At 44.1% G+C, this 18,678-nt stretch overlaps 1 protein-coding gene across 1 annotated transcript in view; it reads right to left on the bottom strand.

Annotated features, from left to right (window-relative positions):
* Positions 1–1,795: 1,795 nt before the first annotated feature.
* Positions 1,796–18,678, bottom strand: part of KIF25 (kinesin family member 25) — a 35,845-nt gene continuing 18,962 nt past the window's right edge. Inside the window, exons 9-15 of the mRNA XM_008499970.2 lie at positions 18,130–18,204; positions 13,804–13,953; positions 12,699–12,875; positions 8,169–8,320; positions 5,517–5,714; positions 3,823–3,978; positions 1,796–1,985 (exon numbers count right to left, since the gene is read on the bottom strand). Of these exons, the coding sequence (XP_008498192.1) occupies positions 1,828–1,985; positions 3,823–3,978; positions 5,517–5,714; positions 8,169–8,320; positions 12,699–12,875; positions 13,804–13,953; positions 18,130–18,204 (1,066 nt within the window). The 3' untranslated portion in view covers positions 1,796–1,827. The remainder of the gene's footprint in view (positions 1,986–3,822; positions 3,979–5,516; positions 5,715–8,168; positions 8,321–12,698; positions 12,876–13,803; positions 13,954–18,129; positions 18,205–18,678) is intronic.

Raw genomic sequence — 18,678 nt, 5'->3', positions numbered from 1 at the left:
AAAAAATATTTAAGGGACTTGAGCTGCTGGTGGGCTCAGCTTCCTCTTGCCCCAGCCCAGGCTGTCCCCAGGTGGTTCCATTTTAGTGACCTTTCAGTTTCCCACATTCCTGTGTCCAGATTCTTTCTCTCCCCCTCTGTTACTGCTGGAATCAGGTAAAGTGAAGGCAATTTTTTTTCTTCCTTACAGCTCAAGTTGCCCTGCATGCAACACAGCAGCTGCTGTGTATTCCAGGGTGGAATTCCAGGACGAGGATGCTCTATCATCTCTGGACAAATATTTGGGCTTGTGAAGGTTAAGTCACTTGGAGTGCTGTAAACTTTTGGGCAGGACACTGCAATTTAAGCTTCCTTGCAGTGACCTCCCAGTGATCTCTTTCTCCCAGTTTAATTGCTAGAGGTAAAAATTCAGAGTGGATCCTGAAGCCTCAGCTGAGCAGTAACCCAGAACATAAAATCCATCAGGGATTATTTCAGCCCCAGCTCAGAACCACTTCTCCCCTCTAATGTCATTTACATTTCCTTGAAATGTCTCCCAGGGTAATTTCATGCACAACCCCTGCATGGTGTTGGCTCCATGGTGTAAAAGCCCCTTGAAGGGTTTTTTTGGTGTGTGTTTTATTCATGTGAGAGATGGGAAGTATGGAGTTATCATTTCCTGGTGTGCAGGCACATCTGGAAGGTTGGGAGGTGGTTACCTTGCTGCAGAAACCACAGAATCACAGAATTTCAGCTGGGAAGGGACCCCAAGGCCCATCTGGCCAAACCCTTCTCATGTTATTGTTGAGCTGAGATGTCCCAGCACCCCCTGGAGCTGAGACTTCAAACTTCCCAAACTAAGGGAATCCCCCCCTTCCCCTGGGAGACCATTCCAAGGTCTGACTGTCCTCATGGGGAAACATTTTCCTCCTGTGTCCAAGGGGAATCTCCCCAGGAGCACCTTGTGCCCATTCCCCTTGTCCATAGGGAGTCTCCATCTGCTTTGTAGCCCCCTTTAAGAACAGGGACATGGCCATAAGGTCTCCCCTAAACCTAAAAAAATGAAAAAAAAGGAAAAAAAACAACAACTCGACAACCAAAGCCCAACCCCAAACAGCTGCAGTCTGAGTGAACTCAGCAGAGTTGGGATTTTCTTCAGCCATTTAATTTAAGTGTGTTTTCCAAAAGTTGTATAATCCCTCATGTGCTTCCTGGGCTGCATTCCAGAGGGATCTCAGATCCAGCTTTTTTCCTTTCCCTCCAGCTCACCAGTGCCACAATTTCCTGCCCCAGAGCAGAAGACAGAACCCCAGCAGCACAGCCAAGGGGTTCCTTTACACCCCTACTGCTGACAGTGCCTTAGGAATGACCCCAACCTTGCAAGGCAGAAGAACAAACCCCAGGGATGAGTTCCAAGCCCAAAGCAAGCATTTCCCTTGCAGCTCTGCAGCACTGGAATATTTGTGCTCCCTTCCTCTACAGAGACAACAAAATGCACCCTTGGCCTTTCAGAAATGAACCCTCCTAAATCAGGGCTTGACTTGGTTCCACTTGCCCAAAGAAACCAATCACCAAACCCAAGTCTTGAAGCAGCTTTCCTAAAAAAAAAAAAAGAAAAAATCCAATTTATTTCCCTGCTCTCCCACCCTGGTTGGTAACTGTTGTCAATACTTGCTATTATCTTTGGAGTGTGAACATTATCAGCAGGTTTATGGCTTTCTAATGCCACACTGAGGATTATTTATTTTATCTGGCAGTTGATATCTGAAAGAATGGCTTTAGGACAACAATATACATTTCAGTCTGAGGAACTCATTAATAATACTTTAATCCACAGGAGTCTTAGGTTTTATTTTGCTTTACTCTGCACAGGGAAACTTTTTTTCTTCACTTGTCCTCTCTGAACTTGTCGAGCACGAGTTCCAAATCCCAGAGACTGCATTGATTCTGTTAAGTACTTCTGGTCAGGAGAGATGCACAGCATCACCAACAGTTTAGCATCACCTCCTAGAAGCAGGAAAAAAGACAAAATATACTGAAAATAGTGAGGTAAAGAAGTAAGTTGTACTCTGGTAATGTGTTGATCTACACAGGAAGGAGCACAGGGTACCTTTGCTTTTCTGGAGCAAAAGAGGGTGTTGAAAACAGCTCCTTCAAGGGAAGTCCATAGCTAACAGTGTGATGATGGAATAAATGTTTCATTATTTGTAATGTGGACTTTTTACCTCCTTTACAGCTTCATTATTTAGTCTGCACCTATGCAGTCTGGGCACTTCATTAATCTTCCCAAACATTTGTACATTTAGAGTGAAACAACTTCCTTGGACCCACATCCAAGAAAGGAGTGGAAGAGCATCCTTTGGCTTTGTACAACAAAGGGGAAAGAGTGGGAAAAGAGACCAGAATATCAGAAAAAACCAAAAAATACCAGAAACCAGAAAAGTCAGAATAATTCCTCACTGTCCTGGTTTGGGCCAGGATAAAGGTGATTTTCTGTCTTGTACTTTTGCTTTCAGCTCAGTCTCTTGTAAGCAGCTGCACTTGCTGAAATGAACAGCAAGTTTCTCAGACAGTGTGTGCTTCTAGGACTGATAACACTTGATGTTTAGAGTTACTGCTGGAGCCTGGTGTGCAGAGCCAAGGCCACTGCTCAGCTCTGAGGAACATTTTACCCTCCAGAAGGAATAAAGAGGTCCCACCTGCAGCCTCCTTTGGGGAGGAACGGACAAGAGAGATGCCAGAACTGACCAAACAGAGGATTCCATCCCATACACCTCATACTCAGGATAAATTTGAGGGACCACCAGAGCTTCCAGCTTCCAGCCACCTGCCCCTCCTTCCCTTCCTTCACCTGTCCCTGTTTCCTTCAGCATCCTGGGAGGATTCCATCCCTTCCTCTGCCTGTGCTCCTGATCCATCCCAGCCCATATCTGTGTGTTCCTGCCTCCAGCTCCAACTGCTGCTGACCCCAGGATTCCAGCCTGGACTTTCCCAGGGCTGCCCTGCAGCCTCGGTGGGGACGTGAGAGTTATTGGGGGAAGAGGGGAGAGGAACCTGGGATCCATTTTCCTGTATATTTGTATAGATTTAGTCATTTTTCCTATTTATCATTCCTGTTTCATTAAAGTTGTGTTGTTTAGTTTCCAACCCATCAGCCTCTCTCCCTTATTCATAGAATCCTAGAATGGGCTGGGTTGGAAGGGACCTCAGAGCTCATCAAGTCCAACCCTTGATCCACTCCCGCTGCAGTTCCCAGCCCATGGCACTCAGTGCCACATCCAGGCTCTTTGGAAATATCTCCAGACACGGAGAATCCACTACTTCCCTGGGCAGCCCATTCCAATGGCTGAGCACCCTCTCCAGAAAGAAATTCTTTCTCATCTCCAACCTAAACCTCCCCTGGCACAACTTGAGACCTTTTGTGCCCTCTTGTCTTGCTGAGAGTTGCCTGGGAAAAGAGCCCAACCCCCCCCTGGCTCCAACCTCCTTTCAGGGAGTTGGAGAGAGTGATGAGGTCTCCCCTGAGCCTCCTCTTCTCCAGCCTCAACACCCCCAGCTCCCTCAGCCCTTCCTCACAGCACTTGTGCTGGATCCCTTCACAGCCTCCTTGCTCTTCTCTGGACCTGCTCCAGCACCTCAATCTCCTTCCTGAGGGGCTGAGGGGCCCAGAACTGGACACAGGATTCAAGCTGTGGCCTCCCCAGAGCTGAGCACAGGAGCAGAATCCCTTCCCTGGACCTGCTGGCCACGCTGTTCCTGAGGCAGCCCAGGATGCCATTGGCCTTACAGAGAGCATCTGTCACTTGGTTTTACTGCCAGGGCAGAGTTAAACCCTGCCACTCACCCACAGAGTCCTGAAGCAGGTGGGTGAGTTTGCTGTTGCGGTAGGGGACGTGGGGTCTCTGCTCTGCTGTTGCTGCCAGGACATCTGCCAGGGCAGACAAACTGCGGTTGATGAAGGAGGTTTCTCTCAGGGCTGCTCCTGACACTCCCGACATCCCTAGAGCACAGGGGAGAAAAAAAGGAAATGGGAAGAGGGAAGCAAGATGCTTCGTTTTGGAACAGGGGAAAAAAAAATAAATCCTGTGGCTGTCTGATCAGCTTTTGACTCGGAAATGGAGAAGAATCCAAGACCCCAGGAGTGTGGAGAGGGAGAGACAGAAGTGTGGGATGGGGCTGGAATGGCTGAGGCTCTGGGCAGGGAGGCACAGAGCTCAACACTCAATAATAATAATAATAATCAGATCAGTAATAATCAATAATATAATCAATAATCAGAGCTCAGATGTACCTCAGACCAACCTGCCTGGGTTCTATGGCTGCTTTTCTAGTCCAGGGGTTTCTGAGAGTGTGGACAGCACCCAAAAGCAGAAAGATGCAGAGAGGGGAGGTGATTAAAATGCCCTTTATCTACAACTGGTCACATGAACTTCCAGAAAGCCCTTGCCAGAGTTTTTAAAGAGTTTGCTAAAAGCCCACTTAGCAAAAACCCACTTAGTAAATGCTGTAAAAAAAATACAGGATGTCTGTGGAGCAAACCAGGCAGGGTGCTGGTGTACATGTGAAGTGTGCCAGATCCTTTGATTTCTCCACCTTTTAAAACAATTCCAAGTTAACAGCTATCCTCATTTTTATCAGCCCAACATCTTCAGGTCTCCAGCAGCCTGGCTGAGGGCAGGAGTTTTGGGTCTGCTGAGCCACATCTAACCCTGATGTGAGCACAGCCCTTCTGGGCTTCTCAGGGGGATCTGCTCCACCAAACCCCAAACTAATTAAATGTTCATCCTGGTTGAACCCAGGGAACAAACACTCAGAATGTTGCTCAACTGCCTGTGTACCAAATGGTTTCCAAGCACTGAGAGCAAATGAAAAAAAAAAAAATTAAGTTATTATATGAAGTTTCTCTGTAGAACAAAAGTTTAACAGTGAGCAACAGCAAGAATTCTTGGCAGTCAAGTAAAAGACTCTTTCATAATACTGGTTCAGTTTTCAAAACATTATTTCTGGAATGGTACATTTGGCTGCATGGCTTTTCTTGGTAAGAGAGCTTGTCCTTTAGGAAATAATCAAGTTTTTGAAATTATTGTGTGCAAAGAGGAGGCAGGAGGAGGAAAATGCTTTGAAGAAACAATGAAAACAATATTATCTTTTCATCACTAACTTCCTCCAAGAGTCTTTCCACAAGAAGGCAGAAAACCCCACACATGATGTTATCAATGATCACAGATATTTGTAGAATTTCAATAATTTATGCACTCCTAAATATTTTGCTACAAAGACATGCTCATTTTCAGAGTAGAAAAAGAGGCCTAATAAAAGCATTCTGAAGAAATAAAATACCTATGATATGGGTAACTGCTCTGGGCTTGTTTTAGGCTTAAATGCAGGCAAGTTTTCAGTGTAAAACTGGAACCATCAGGCACACCAATTTTTTTTTTATGTCAGGATTTGTGGGTTTCAATCACCCTCTGTGTGTCAGAATAATAAAGAGGGAAAGGCAGCTCTTGTAACCCAGATCTGGGAGGTTCCTGCACTTACCAACACACTCACTACCAGCCAGATCCACCAGCTGCAGCCTCGTCCTGACTTGCTTCAGCTTCTCAGTGGCTTCAAGTTGGGTTGGTGAAGAAGGTCTGGAAGAAGCAGTGGGTTTATTGTCTCTTGTTTTTTGTGGAAAGCTGCAGGAAACCTCTTTATTTAGTCTTTGATGGATTTGTTCATCTTCCCATGAAGTACCTGGTTAATGAAAAAAAAAACCCAAAAAGCAGGGAGAGGTTTTTACTGACACTGAAATTTGAGTTGGGACAAAATGGGGCATCAGCAGGGGATGTACAAGATCTGCTGGTGTAGGCTCTTGTAACAGAGGAGGGTGTCAGTCAGAAGCAGTGACACAGGCAGGAGAAGAATTTTCTAAGGGTTTTGTTCACCATGCCAGTTGATAACAAGACTTGGCTGCTTGTTCTGTTGTATCTGATATCACCACTGCTCACACTTCTACATGGAAAACAAGAGTCCAGTTTGGACTTCAGAGGAAATCTTTTTTTTTTTTTTTCATGCTTTAGATTGACAGCAGTGAGATTTTGGATGTTTGGGAGTAGCAAGCTGTGTCTGTGAAACATCACCTGCTGGTGCTCTGGGAGGGAAGAAAAAAAGTTCATCCTGCCTCTTCCTTTTTGTCCTTTGTTTCCCTCCAGACTCCCTCCAGCCCTCCTGTGCCACTGCTGCATCTCCCCATGAGGAGCTGTGAGCAGCATTATTCATACTTTTTCTGGCTGGTTACCTACTGCTCCTGGTAGTTCTGCAGCTGCACTGAACTGCTTCATGTCTTCTCCCTCAGCAGCAGCAGCAGCAGCAGCAGCAGCAGATTTCACACACTGTTGGGGAGCAAGAAAGATTCTCTGGAAAAGCTGCTTAGTACATGCAGCAGGGCTTTCCCAATGCAGTTTTGGGGTTTTAAATTATTTTTTCTTCAGTGTTTGCTTTTCATCCATCTCTCTCTCAAAGATTAACAGGAATAAAAGGCCCACACTCTACTGGTAGAAAGGTGAGAGGGGCAGCAGACTCTCCTGGGGGCTTCAGAGTCCTCTTGCAACAGCAGAAAGTTCTGAGCTGCAGAACTGGAGTGAGGAACAGACTGAGTGGGGCTGCAGAGCTCTGCACCTCCCCAGCTAAGCTGCTGCTAAACCCCCCAGGAGGTGCTGACAGTGTGGCTGGAGCAGCTGTGTGGGTTTACACAGAGTAAGTGGCTGCAGGGTGAAAATCAGGGCTCTTGCTGCTCCTCAGATTGAGACAGGGATATTCAGAAACTGCTCTCGACAGACATCACTGCAGCAAAATGTTAAAAGACTTGAATCAAACCTGGAAAAGTGCAGCACTCATCACAGGCTTTCCAGCTCTTTATTTGGTGCCTGAGATCCCCAGTGCTCAGAGACCTGACAATTGTCCCTTCCTTTAAAATCAGGAATTCCTCCTGTTAGAGAAGCCAGAAGCAGCTGTCACACTGCAGCCATAAATCAGCAATTTCTGGGCAGCTTGGCTGCCTAGCAGGGTGACTGCAATGGGAAATGGCAAAGTCTGGGCTAGAGCAGATGGCTGGAGCACTAAGGATGCAAATGCTGCACTTGGAGAACATCTGCCTGTGACAAAACCCTGGAACAGGCTCCAGCCAACATCTGGAGCTGGGGAGCTGCAACTTGTGAAGTAACTGTGTCTCTTGGCAGGGCCTGGAGGTAAGCCCAGGCTCTGTTTGTTCTGGTTTGCTAATATTGTGCATTTAATTTCTGATAGAAATCTAAGGGGGGGAAAAAAAACCAGTTCAATATTTTCCACTTCCTCAAACCATCTTGTTGTTGCAGAGTAGGAAGGAGATGGACCCCAGAACTGGAAGCAGAGAGCCTGATTACAACATGAGCAAAAAAACCCAAAGATAACCCCTAAAAGCAGAATTTATCCCTCAAGCAATAAGCTGGTAAGTGCTGGTGTGGTGGTGAGAAGCAGAAGTACAGGTTTGGCCACAGGAGATAGGACAGCTGTGTTGTCTGTTCCTGCAGTGGCCTCTTATTAACAGTTGAGGAATTCTGAATTTAATGGATGCTTGTGCAAGAGTGTGGGTAGAAAAATCCTTTTTTCTCACCCAAAAGCAGATGATGGTCCCTAAAACACATGGTTAGCTCTACTACAAACTGAGCATAAATAATTGCATGATATGTCATATCAAGTCAGTTACTCTGTTTCAGTATCTACCATACTGATACCTAATGTCTTTTCTGAGGTTCACTGATGGAATTTATTTCATTAGTTGCTTCATTCTATAAAATTTCAAGAACTCTAAGTCAGGATACATAAAAAAAAGTGAAAAGTTTTTATGAAAGTTTCAGTAGCATTCAAACATGAGATTATGTATTATATTTATATATAAAATATTATAAATTTAATTCTTTATATTATGAATATTACTTGTCAATTGTTATTAATTATTATATGAACAATATATATTAATATATTTATTATATGATTATTTATTATTTAAGAAAATGTGCAGAAATTAAACACTGGCAAAGAACCCAAGGGACATACTGAACATTGGAAAAGGAGGGAAAAAAAAGAAATATGAACATCTCTCAGTCTATAGACTGTTTTGCAAAAAAATAACCTCTGTCTCTAGGTGTATTTCAGTAACATCCCACTTACCAAAGTTATCTCCAGAGGTGACTGTGGTGATGGTCAGTGTGACCACCAGATGAGAACGAGAGGAGTGAGCATGCACCAGTGTGGGGTGCCTGGCCCTCAGCTGGAGGCCTCTCTTCACCAGATGCAGAAATTCAGATACATTTTCAACAGTCCTAAGAAGTCAGGAAACAAGATTTAACTCACAGAAAAAATCCAAATGAGAAAGCTGACAACTTAGACATGAATCTGAGCATTTCCACTCCCTCACTCTTGTAACTTCTTATGCTAACCCCAGTTTTGAGCTGCATAAACAACTGATAGAGTGCAAGGTGAAAATTCATGACAAGAGCTGTGAGGCAGCACAGGAAGAAGTGGCCTCTCAGCCTTTCATCTAGAATCACAGAATGGTTTGGGTTGGAAGGGACCTCAAAGCTCCTCCAGTCCCAACCCCATGGGCAGGGACACCTCCCACAGCCCAGGGTGCCCCCAGCCCCATCCAACCTGGGCTGAGACACTGCCAGGGATGGGGCAGCCACAGCTTCTCTGGGAAACCTGGCACAGGGGCTCAGCACCCTCACACTAAAGATTTTCTTCTGAATATCTTCCCATGCCACCTGCTCTTTCTTCCACCCTCTGATGGTTTCCTTTTTATGTCTGAGCTTGCCCAGGAGCTCCTTGGTTGGTCCATGCAGGCCTCCTGGAATTTTTGCCTGACTTGTTAGGATGCATTGATCCCAAGCTTGGAGAAGGTGATCCTTGAATAATAATAATTCTGGAGTCCCTCATCCCTGCACACCTTTATTCCATGGCACTTTACCAAGGGGGTCTCTGAAGAGGCCAAACTCTGTACTCCTCAAGTCCAGGGCAGTGACCTTGCTGTGTCCCTTCCTTCTTGGATCCTCAAGGATCTTGAACTCCACCATTTCATGCTCACTGCAGCAGAGCCTCGCACTGGGGTGATCTGATTATCACCTCAAATCCAAGACCTTGCCTTCCTGAGTTTTGAACTTCATCTCCCAACAGCCAGGACTGCTGGGCTGAGAGGTGAGCAGCCTCTGCTAGGGGGTAGGAGGTTTGCAGGAGAAGAGGGACCTCAGGGATGGGCACCTGCTGGGAAATTCCAGTGACTTTGGAGGGAGAAAGCATCCCCAGGCCAGTGCTGCAGGCATGGCACAGAAGCCTCTCAGGAGGACTGGCAGCAATCATTTTTTAGTGTTCTCTCTGTGGCTTCCTTGTGCTGTGTGCACCACACATTCCAGGGCCAGACTCTGCAAAGAGAAGGCCCTGCTGTGGTTAGGTTAGAAAATGTGATGTTGAGTGTGCTCCAAAGTCAACCAAGCCATAAAAGAAGGAGACTGAGAGGGGTTTTTTTGGTGATTCAGTAAGATGCACATGTTAGCAGGAAAGAGACTACTGTAATTTAATGGATATATGGAGAAGGCAATGAGACCCAGCAGGCCTATATATTCTAGATGAAATATTATCACAAATTGAGGATGTGTTTTTATTCCAAGCACCAGCTGTTTACTTTAGATTTTGGGCAGCTGGGTGGCCTCATTCAATGATTCCCTTACTTTGTTTGGGTTTGCTTTCTCTTCTTAACCTTTCTGTGTAATTATTAATCTCACCTGTTGATGAACCAGAGGTTTTCCCCTGTTTGCACTGTAACTGAGATACAAGACCATATTCTTATTTCTTTTTGCATTAGAATTGGCTATTCATCAGTTAATTGAGGTAGGGGGCTTTTAAGAGGTGCTTAGTTCAAGGTGCCAGGTTCCTTTACCAGAAATTAAAATTTAGAGGAACAAACAGAGCTGCTATTTCATTAATTAGAAGGACAAATGAAACCTTATTGCAGCTTTTAGCAGTCTCTCTGGCACAAGTCCAGCTACATCTCACCTCTCTCTGTCCCAAAGCCTAGGGAAAAATCCTGGGTTAACAAACAACTCTGCAAAGCCCCTTTTGGGCTCCTTTTCTGAAGGAGATTTTCATGCCCTTAGCAGCAAAGCCTTAACCAGGTGCCAGGAGCTGGAGTGAAGTCAGAGTTGGGGAAATCCAAGCACAGAGACTGGAAGGAACCCACCAGGCAGCAAAAGGAGGGCAAAAGAGAGTATTCAAGATTCAGTCATTTTTAAATCCATCCCATGCTTTCTGGAGCATGCACAGTGCAACCAAGGGTGCAGAATTGCTCTGGAAATCCTATTCAGCCCTAAGACTGAAGAACAGGGGTACCTCAGCCACAGGCCTCTCCAGAATACTGCAGTGGTGATTGTTACACAGAAAGGGAGGAGAGCCCTGGAGCCTCCCTGGTGAAGAAATCCATTTCCCAATGTCTTTGGGGTCTCACTTTCCTATGAGCTGGTAGAAAATCCCTGTCACTAAATGCATGCAGCTAGGTGGAAGAAGAGCAATATTTACCTAACCCTCCAGTGCATTCTTGTGTTTTTATCAAGGCTTTCTGGCAATAGCATAAACCCACAGAAACAAACAACTCCCAGGCTGCTTCTGTGACTAAGTCCCACAAGACAAAAACATTGCCTTCACTTATTACCACTGAGGGTGGGTTTTATTTTAGTTGGCAGGGGGGAAGTGAAGGACGCTTTTCCTATCTGACTTCTAATTCCTCCTGGAAAAGCAGAGATCAGATGACCATGACAAGCATTTTTACAGAGAAATGTGAAATGTTATAACTCTGGGCTCAAACATTTCAGTAGGGTAAGATGCTGCTTCTCTTCTCACAAACATCATTTATCCAAGGAGTAGGGCTTTTTTTTTTTTCCCCTAAGTTTCTAGACCTCTCTGTAGTGTACAAGCAGAAATGTTCCCTTCTAGAATCTGTTCACTCACAGGGAGATGCCCAGTAACTTAATTTTCTGGGTAGCATCACCTCTCTGGTGCCACCAGGACTGTTTGTCATCATTTCTTTGCCAGTGTTGGTTTAATGCTTGCATAAACAACACAGCCATGGCCAAAAGGAAGCATCTGAAGGGATTCACTCTTGTTCATGGATGAGCTGTGATGAACCTGTGACTTTTTACCATCTAGGCAGCCAAGGGAAGTGGCTTATATAGAGCAGGAAAGTATTATATACCTGCTTTGTACACTACACATATGTGTACTGAAATCAGCCTTTGTACTGCTTGGAAAGTACAAGAAGACATTAAAATGCATAAGGCACTAAAAGAGCTGTAACCTTAAATACCTCAGCTCTCCCTGCACCATCCAGATGTGTAAATAAGAATCAAACCACACACCAACACTGGCAGGGTGGACATCTTAAAACTGAATAGTCAGAAGCTTAGCTACTTCTTCAGGAAGATGACCATGAGCCAGCAGTGTGCCCAGGTGGCCAAGAAGGCCAATGGCATCCTGGGCTGGCTCAGGAACAGCGTGGCCAGCAGGTCCAGGGAAGGGATTCTGCCCCTGTGCTCAGCTCTGGTGAGGCCACAGCTTGAGTCCTGTGTCCAGTTCTGGGCCCCTCAGCCCCTCAGGAAGGAGCTTGAGGTGCTGGAGCAGGTCCAGAGAAGAGCAAGGAGGCTGTGAAGGGATCCAGCACAAGTGCTGTGAGGAAGGGCTGAGGGAGCTGGGGGTGTTGAGGCCGGAGAAGAGGAGGCTCAGGGGAGACCTCATCACTCTCTCCAACTCCCTGAAAGGAGGTTGGAGCCAGGGGGGGGTTGGGCTCTTTTCCCAGGCAACTCTCAGCAAGACAAGAGGGCACAAAAGGTCTCAAGTTGTGCCAGGGGAGGTTTAGGTTGGAGATGAGAAAGAATTTCTTTCTGGAGAGGGTGCTCAGGCATTGGAATGGGCTGCCCAGGGAAGTAGTGGATTCTCCGTGTCTGGAGATCTTTCCAAAGAGCCTGGATGTGGCACTGAGTGCCATGGGCTGGGAACTGCAGCGGGAGTGGATCAAGGGTTGGACTTGATGATCTCTGAGCTCCCTTCCAACCCAGCCCATTCTAGGATTCTATGATTCTTTATAGGTTAAAGACCCTGGATTTCCAAGAACTATGGGTCCAAATGCCAGCATATCAATTCCCATTTCAATGCCTCCAGTTACAAAATGAGAATATTAAGCAGTGTAGATGGGTATTTATCTAAAAAAAGATGACTTAAAATGTTATTCTTGCTTAAGCCTCTTTTTTAAACTCCAATGTGTGTAGGGAAGAGCTGCTTGAAAATCCACAAGCAGTACATCCATCCCGATTATAACCTGTACCTTTTATAACTGGTAAGACTGAAGGGAAAGGGCTTTGTGACAAGTTTAGTTCTTCTTTTCTAGAGCTGGCAAGATCCAGCAGCAATGAAATGCACATCTCTCTTCAGGCACTCTGAGTGGAAGGTGCTCAGCACAGGAGTATAACCCAAACTGCTGGCATTCTTATTTCTGAAAGTATTTTGACTTTTACAGCCAAATACAGTCTCACAGACTGAGCTAATGGAAGGAGTGAGAGCTCTTCTTTTGGCCATGGCAAGGACTCATCCCATGGAAGTGGTGCCTGTAGTGCAGTTGGTGACAGCACTGGTTGGCTGAGGATCAGAGCCTGTACTTACTCATGTGTGAGCAGTGGGACATCACTCCTTCCCTCTCGGGTTGTGACAACATCACGTTTGACTCCAAATACTTTTCCACAATTGTCTTTGGCCAGAAGATCAAAAATGTCATTATTATACACTTGTACAACAGAAACCTCCACCCAGTAGCTTCCTGGTGGCTTTTCTGAAATAAGCCTGGAGAATAAAAATTAAAAAAAAAAAAAAAGATAAAAATAAAAAAACAAGACAGAGAGAACACAAAAGCAAAGAAAAAAGTGTTGAAGTGAAACTATAAGTGAACAACCTCTAAATAAAATCTGTTCTTTAACTGTAATCTAATTCTAATATGATAAAAGTGCTGTAACCACCATACCCATGCTAACATTAACCTGAGAATCAGAACATACAGTTAAATTATACATAAAGCAGTAAATACAACTTCCTTTCCCAAACAGCTGTGCCAGCTTACATGGGTTTTCTCCACTACCTTACCCCCTACTTCAAGACTTTTTTTATACCATTTCTTTGCTGGATGTTGCTGCAGATGAAATCTGGCAGAGTGCAAGCAATAAACAGGCAGAGATGGTAAACTCTAAGTGGTTCTCTGTCCACAGCCTCAGAACATTCATAAATAAAGGGTTTCTCTATTCAGAAGGGTATTTACAGTTAAGCACAGTTATTCTGGTGCTAAATTGGATCTTTGATTTAGTTTACACCCTTCTCCAAAAGAAATAGCTGAATAAAACCTCTCTGGTAATAGAGCTGTGTTTCAGCTCAAGTCATGCATTAGGTTCAATTAGAAAACTCAAAGAGCTCTCAAAGCAGGAACAGGTTGTGGTTAAACATTCTGCTCTCATGCTTCTTGGGACTGGGTTCTAATCTGGGTCCTCTTCATCTGCTCCAGTTTTCAGTTTTCACAGAACTTGTAAGAACTTCATAGTCTTTTGGATTCCCACAGCTAAGGTTGAATCATACTCAAAATTCAAACACCAAATGGCAATCAGAAACTTTACCTATTGTCAAGCTGAAATGTCTAATGATAAACACATTACAAATATTATTTTATCCTTCCTATAAAGTTGAAGGTGACTGCCACTAAGATGAGCCTTTCCTTCACTGTTACCTGAACACTTCTTGGGTAGCACGAGGAATAATTCCCAGTTCTGATTCATCTTCAGTGGAGAATGCAAAGTTCTCCTCTAATTGTGGTCCCAACATTGTGTATGTCTTCCCACTTCCAGTTTGCCCATAAGCCATGATACACACGTTGTACCTGAAAAGGAAAAGGGCCCTTCATTTATTTTTACCATTACCAAATGTGTCTGTCAGGTGGCAAACCAAACCCCAGACAATTTGGGATCAGAGAATCCCAGATCATAGAATCATAGAATTGGCTGGGTTGGAAGGGACCTCAGAGATCATCAAGTCCAACCCTTAAATTTAGATTTAGAAAAACCCTTAGATTTATCAGAGCTGGAAGGGATCTGGTCCAACTCTCCCACTAAAGCAAGCTGAAAGAAATAAAAATACACACACTGGCCCTGCAGGTTTCTTTCTGGAGATCTCAAAGATCTGTCAGAAATTAAAGCAGTGCTCATAACATCACCTAAACAGATTTTATTTCTCAAGCAGAGTTGAAGAGACTGACTGATGAGGTTAGACCTCCTGTCTGCCCAGCTTCCAGTTCAGGCACTACTGAGCTGCTTGTTAATCAGCTCCTGAACCACTGCAGTTTACAGCAGAACATTTTAAAGTAAAGCATGGCTGGGTTTGATTTGTCTGCAAACCACAGCACTAATATCTGAACAGCTGGGAACAGTAAACTCTTCAGCTTTCTCATTTATTTTTTTTTGTTGTTGTTGTTCAGGCAGGCTCATAAGTCATAGCCCTGTCAGTGGAAAAGATAAGACAGCCCTAATAAGAGGCACAAATTTGAAACCAAATGCATTAGGTCAGGATAAGCACACACACCAAGACTCTTCTGGAATAGGAGTGGTAGGAACTGCTCTGATATGGACTTGTAGAAGGTGAAAATGTGCAATGTCACTGCAGAGGTACAGGCACCCATGAACCAAGTCTTTCCCTTCTGAAGTGGACGTGGACAGAGCTCTGAAAATGCCTATTTCTCTGCACCAAAATTAAGAATAAAAGAAGTCCACAGCTTTGAGCTCTGTTGTGGATCTCTGTGCTGCAGGGATCTGGATGGAGATGGAGGAATCCTATCCAGAAAGTGTGTTTCTAAGTCAACATCTGAAGCCAAACAAGTGGCCAGACAGCAGGTACCCAGGCACAGTGCTGTGTTTGAGGACCAGCACTGCACTCTGCAGGTGAAGGTTATTCCCTGCTTGGCTTCATCTGTTCTGCTCCTACCAGAACTGCTGCTTCCTGGACTGTCCTGTTTGTCCAGAGGCACAAAATGTCACTGCCTAAAACACCTCCTCTGTGGGGAGACCTGAACAGCTGCTTTTGGTTATCCTCATATCAAAAATCTTTTTTTCAAGCATATGTAAGCAAATTTCAATGCACACCCCTCATCTAACTGTTTTAAAGTTATGCTTTTAAGCCATGAATTACTTACATGGCCACTGCAGAGAAATAGACATATATTTGCAGCAAATTTTTTGCATCTTAAGCATGCCTAGAAGCAATTAGTTTTGGAGGATTATTTAGAAAGCTTTCTCTTGATAGAAAGCAATGTGGGTTGATAAGCAAGACAGCAAATACCTGTGGGCATCCTTCTGGGGATGTGAAGTCAATCCTGCAGCAAATGAACCTCTAACTAAGGTCTCTCTGCATTTCAGGATGCAAAGAATGAAATAGAAGCTCAGTCATAGATTTGATGAAGTAAGAGGATGAGATAATCCTAATTGAAAATAAAGAGCACTACAGCAAAATGAAATGTGCTAGAAATTAGGGCTGTAAATCTGCAATAATGGATTTCTCTCAGTTTTCACTGCTGACATAACTCTTCTTGAATTGATGTCAGGGGAAAAGCTCCCTCTAATTTAGGAAGCTTTCAGCAAGGCTAACAAGGAGCAATTTTCACAACTCTACCCCTAAGACACACTGCCCAGCCAGTCCACAGCTTCGTGAGACTTCAGCCCTGCTTCAGAATCAGAGAAAGCTTTAGAACTGAAAAGGGAGCCAGAAGTTTGTAAGTAGTAGCTTTCCATGGGAAAACCAGAATGGAAGTCTTCTTTGGAAGTCTCTCAAACTTTCATCTAGTCCAGCTATTCAAATTTTCCTTAATTGCTGCTTGTTGGAAAAAAAAAGCATCAGGGACACAATAGTGTGGTATGATTAGAAGCTAAGTGAACAGGTGCTTGGAACATTGAAGACAGAGATGCAAAAAACCCCTAAAACACCTCAGTGTTTCAGTGAGGCCAGATGAGATCCAGCTGTCTGAAGCAGTATTATACCTGCTGAGTAATTGAACAGGAAGAGAAAGAGCAGAGTGGTTTAAATTTACCTGGTTTATTCTGTTGGTGTTCTGGTGACACCACCATGGTTTCTAGGAGAGCAACCTGAAAACTTTGGATTACAATTAACCTGTGTGCCCTGACATTTCTCTTTCTCCACTCTGCTTTGTTAGTTCTTAATATTCTTGTGTCAAGAAGTTCTTCTTGTCAAGCCAGAATACCAGAAGTTTAACAGCATTTCTCTCCTGAAAAGAGTGTGGTTGTTCAGTGAAGCAGAGTTATCACTAGGAGAGAACACTTAAAGGATATCAAAGGAGAAGAGATGTAGTCTTTAAAATAAACAAACAAGTTTGATTGATCAATGCTGTAAAGAAATGTTATCTTACTCCTTCCCTGGCCCTGTCCAGCTAACTGTAAACTTTGAAGTCTGCTGTACATTGTCTGTTCTGCACATGGGACAATCTTTTCTTCCTGTATATTTGTACTGAAAAATGAAACAATTCATTAAGAAAGAAAAATAAAGAAAAAAATAATAAAGGAGTGGAACATTCCTTTCTACTTAAGCTAGAAGTTGTTACAGACCACTCTGGAGCCCAGACTAAAACAATCAGGAGCAGCAAAAAGGTTCAAGGTTCAGACTAAGTGTGTCTGTTTCCCATTTACAATGGGAAAGCTGCTGAGAAACATGGCTTGTAGGCACAGCCTTGCCCTCCCCAGAAATCTGCTTCTGTTTAAATGGCACTTCTGAAAGAACAAGACAGCTTTTTTGTTTTCAGTAACAGAACATTTCCTAAGTGACTATAAAAATCCTAGCTTTTAGGAGAGGATTCCCTCCATGTGGAAATTAGAAAGGGGGAAGTACAGCAGATCAAGGTACAGATCAGATCTGTCTGAAGATACTTGGGCAACATACAGAGCCAAAGCAAACATGTTCATTGCAAAGGGAAAACCAGAGAGAGAAAACAGGAGTTCTGGAGTTATTCAGGACTTCTTCAAACTCCTTGAGCCTAGAGTTTCCTAGCTCTGGAAACTGTGGTTCCTCATCCTTGGTAAGCCAGGATGCCCCTTTGGCCCCAGAGGACTTTCCTGAGCCCAGGTAGGGGCCCCTCTGTGGGAGGTAAAGAGCTGAGTGGCATTGCCCCATATCCACCATCTCCTCTGTGCCTCTTCTTTTCTTAAGAAAAGGAGACTTGGAAACTTCAGCATGCAGACTGCCAGGAGAAAGGTTTGTCATTCTTCAGCTAGGCCACTCTGGGTGGATGGGGACTGTCTGGCCCTCTACAGGGAGGGGAAGGTCCATGGCAGCTCCACAAACTCATCTGTAACTGACTGGAATTGGAGCAGGAGTGAGGAAGGAGCAAAGGAAGTTTGGTTTGAATCCCAGCTCAAGCCTCAAGGATTCCACTAACAGCCTGAGTTGCCTCTGGTGCAAATGGAGAATCCCCCTTCATGAACTTCAGAGGCTAAAAATGATTGCACAGATTGGTTAGAGGTTCTTACTGATCAGTTTTGTACTCAAACCAGAATCCTGTTTGCACTCCAGTGTCTGAAGGACTGTTAGAACCACACTGAGGATGCTCAGTTTTGGTGCAACCAGGAATGGATGGTGCCACCTCCTGCACACAGACCCAGAACAGCTGATCAGAGTCACCCTGGCAGGCAGTGTATAAAATACAAATGCAGAGCAGTTATAAAGTACAAACCTACCAAAACCTAAAAAAAAAGAGAGTATCCTCCGTTAGAAGCAAAGCTTAAGTTGGCCAGAATGAAAGCAGATGAAAAGAAACCTGATTTTTTTTGGTTCTGAAATTTGTCTGCTCTGCTAAATTTTGTAAACTGTGTTTTCAGTGTTTACATCAGGAAACAACATTCACTTTGTGTTGAGTGGAAAGAAAACAGGAAAATGCAACTGCAAAGCCACAAACTTGGCAGGACCACCAGTATACAGTATTTTTATTTTTTTTTTTTTAATTGATGGATTGCAGTAGATTGTTGCCCTTTGGCTTTCTTACTCCCATTTTTTAACTTACCCATCCAGGAGAGATGTTAGCAAAGGGGCCACATCCACAAACACTGCCTCTTGAGACTCTGAAGGACTGTAAACTCTGAGGAGCAAAGTGCAGAGATTAACTGAAAGAAAAAATACTAATGTGTTGACACAATAAAAGAATACAAAGTAGGGAAAATGGAGGCATAAACCATAAAAACCCATAAAACCATAAAACATTCTTTTACATTATGATTTGAATCTTGGACTAATCTTTAGACAGAATGAAAGACAATGGAATAGAATGAGTTATTCCACCTTTTAGAAAAAAGCAATGCCAGACAATCCTTGGGCCAAAACAATGATGTCTAAAATGACTGCACAGAGTTTCCAGATGCAAAGGGGAGAAAAAAAGTTAACACAGGGCTCTTCAAAGAAGCTTTTCCTCCAACCTTTTCAATTGGAAAGTTTGTACAACATAAAATCAGGACCTGAAAATAGGAAATCACCAAAGGGAGGATATTATAATCTGACTGAAGAATGAGGACACCCTAACTCCTTCATTTCTTCTCCAGCACACCAAGAATGCATC

Source organism: Calypte anna, chromosome 3, assembly GCF_003957555.1.
Source record: "Calypte anna isolate BGI_N300 chromosome 3, bCalAnn1_v1.p, whole genome shotgun sequence".
NCBI classification, from domain to species: Eukaryota; Metazoa; Chordata; class Aves; order Apodiformes; family Trochilidae; genus Calypte; species Calypte anna.
The sequence above is the reverse complement of the archived record's forward strand: the minus strand, read 5'-3'. Positions and strand labels throughout refer to the sequence as shown.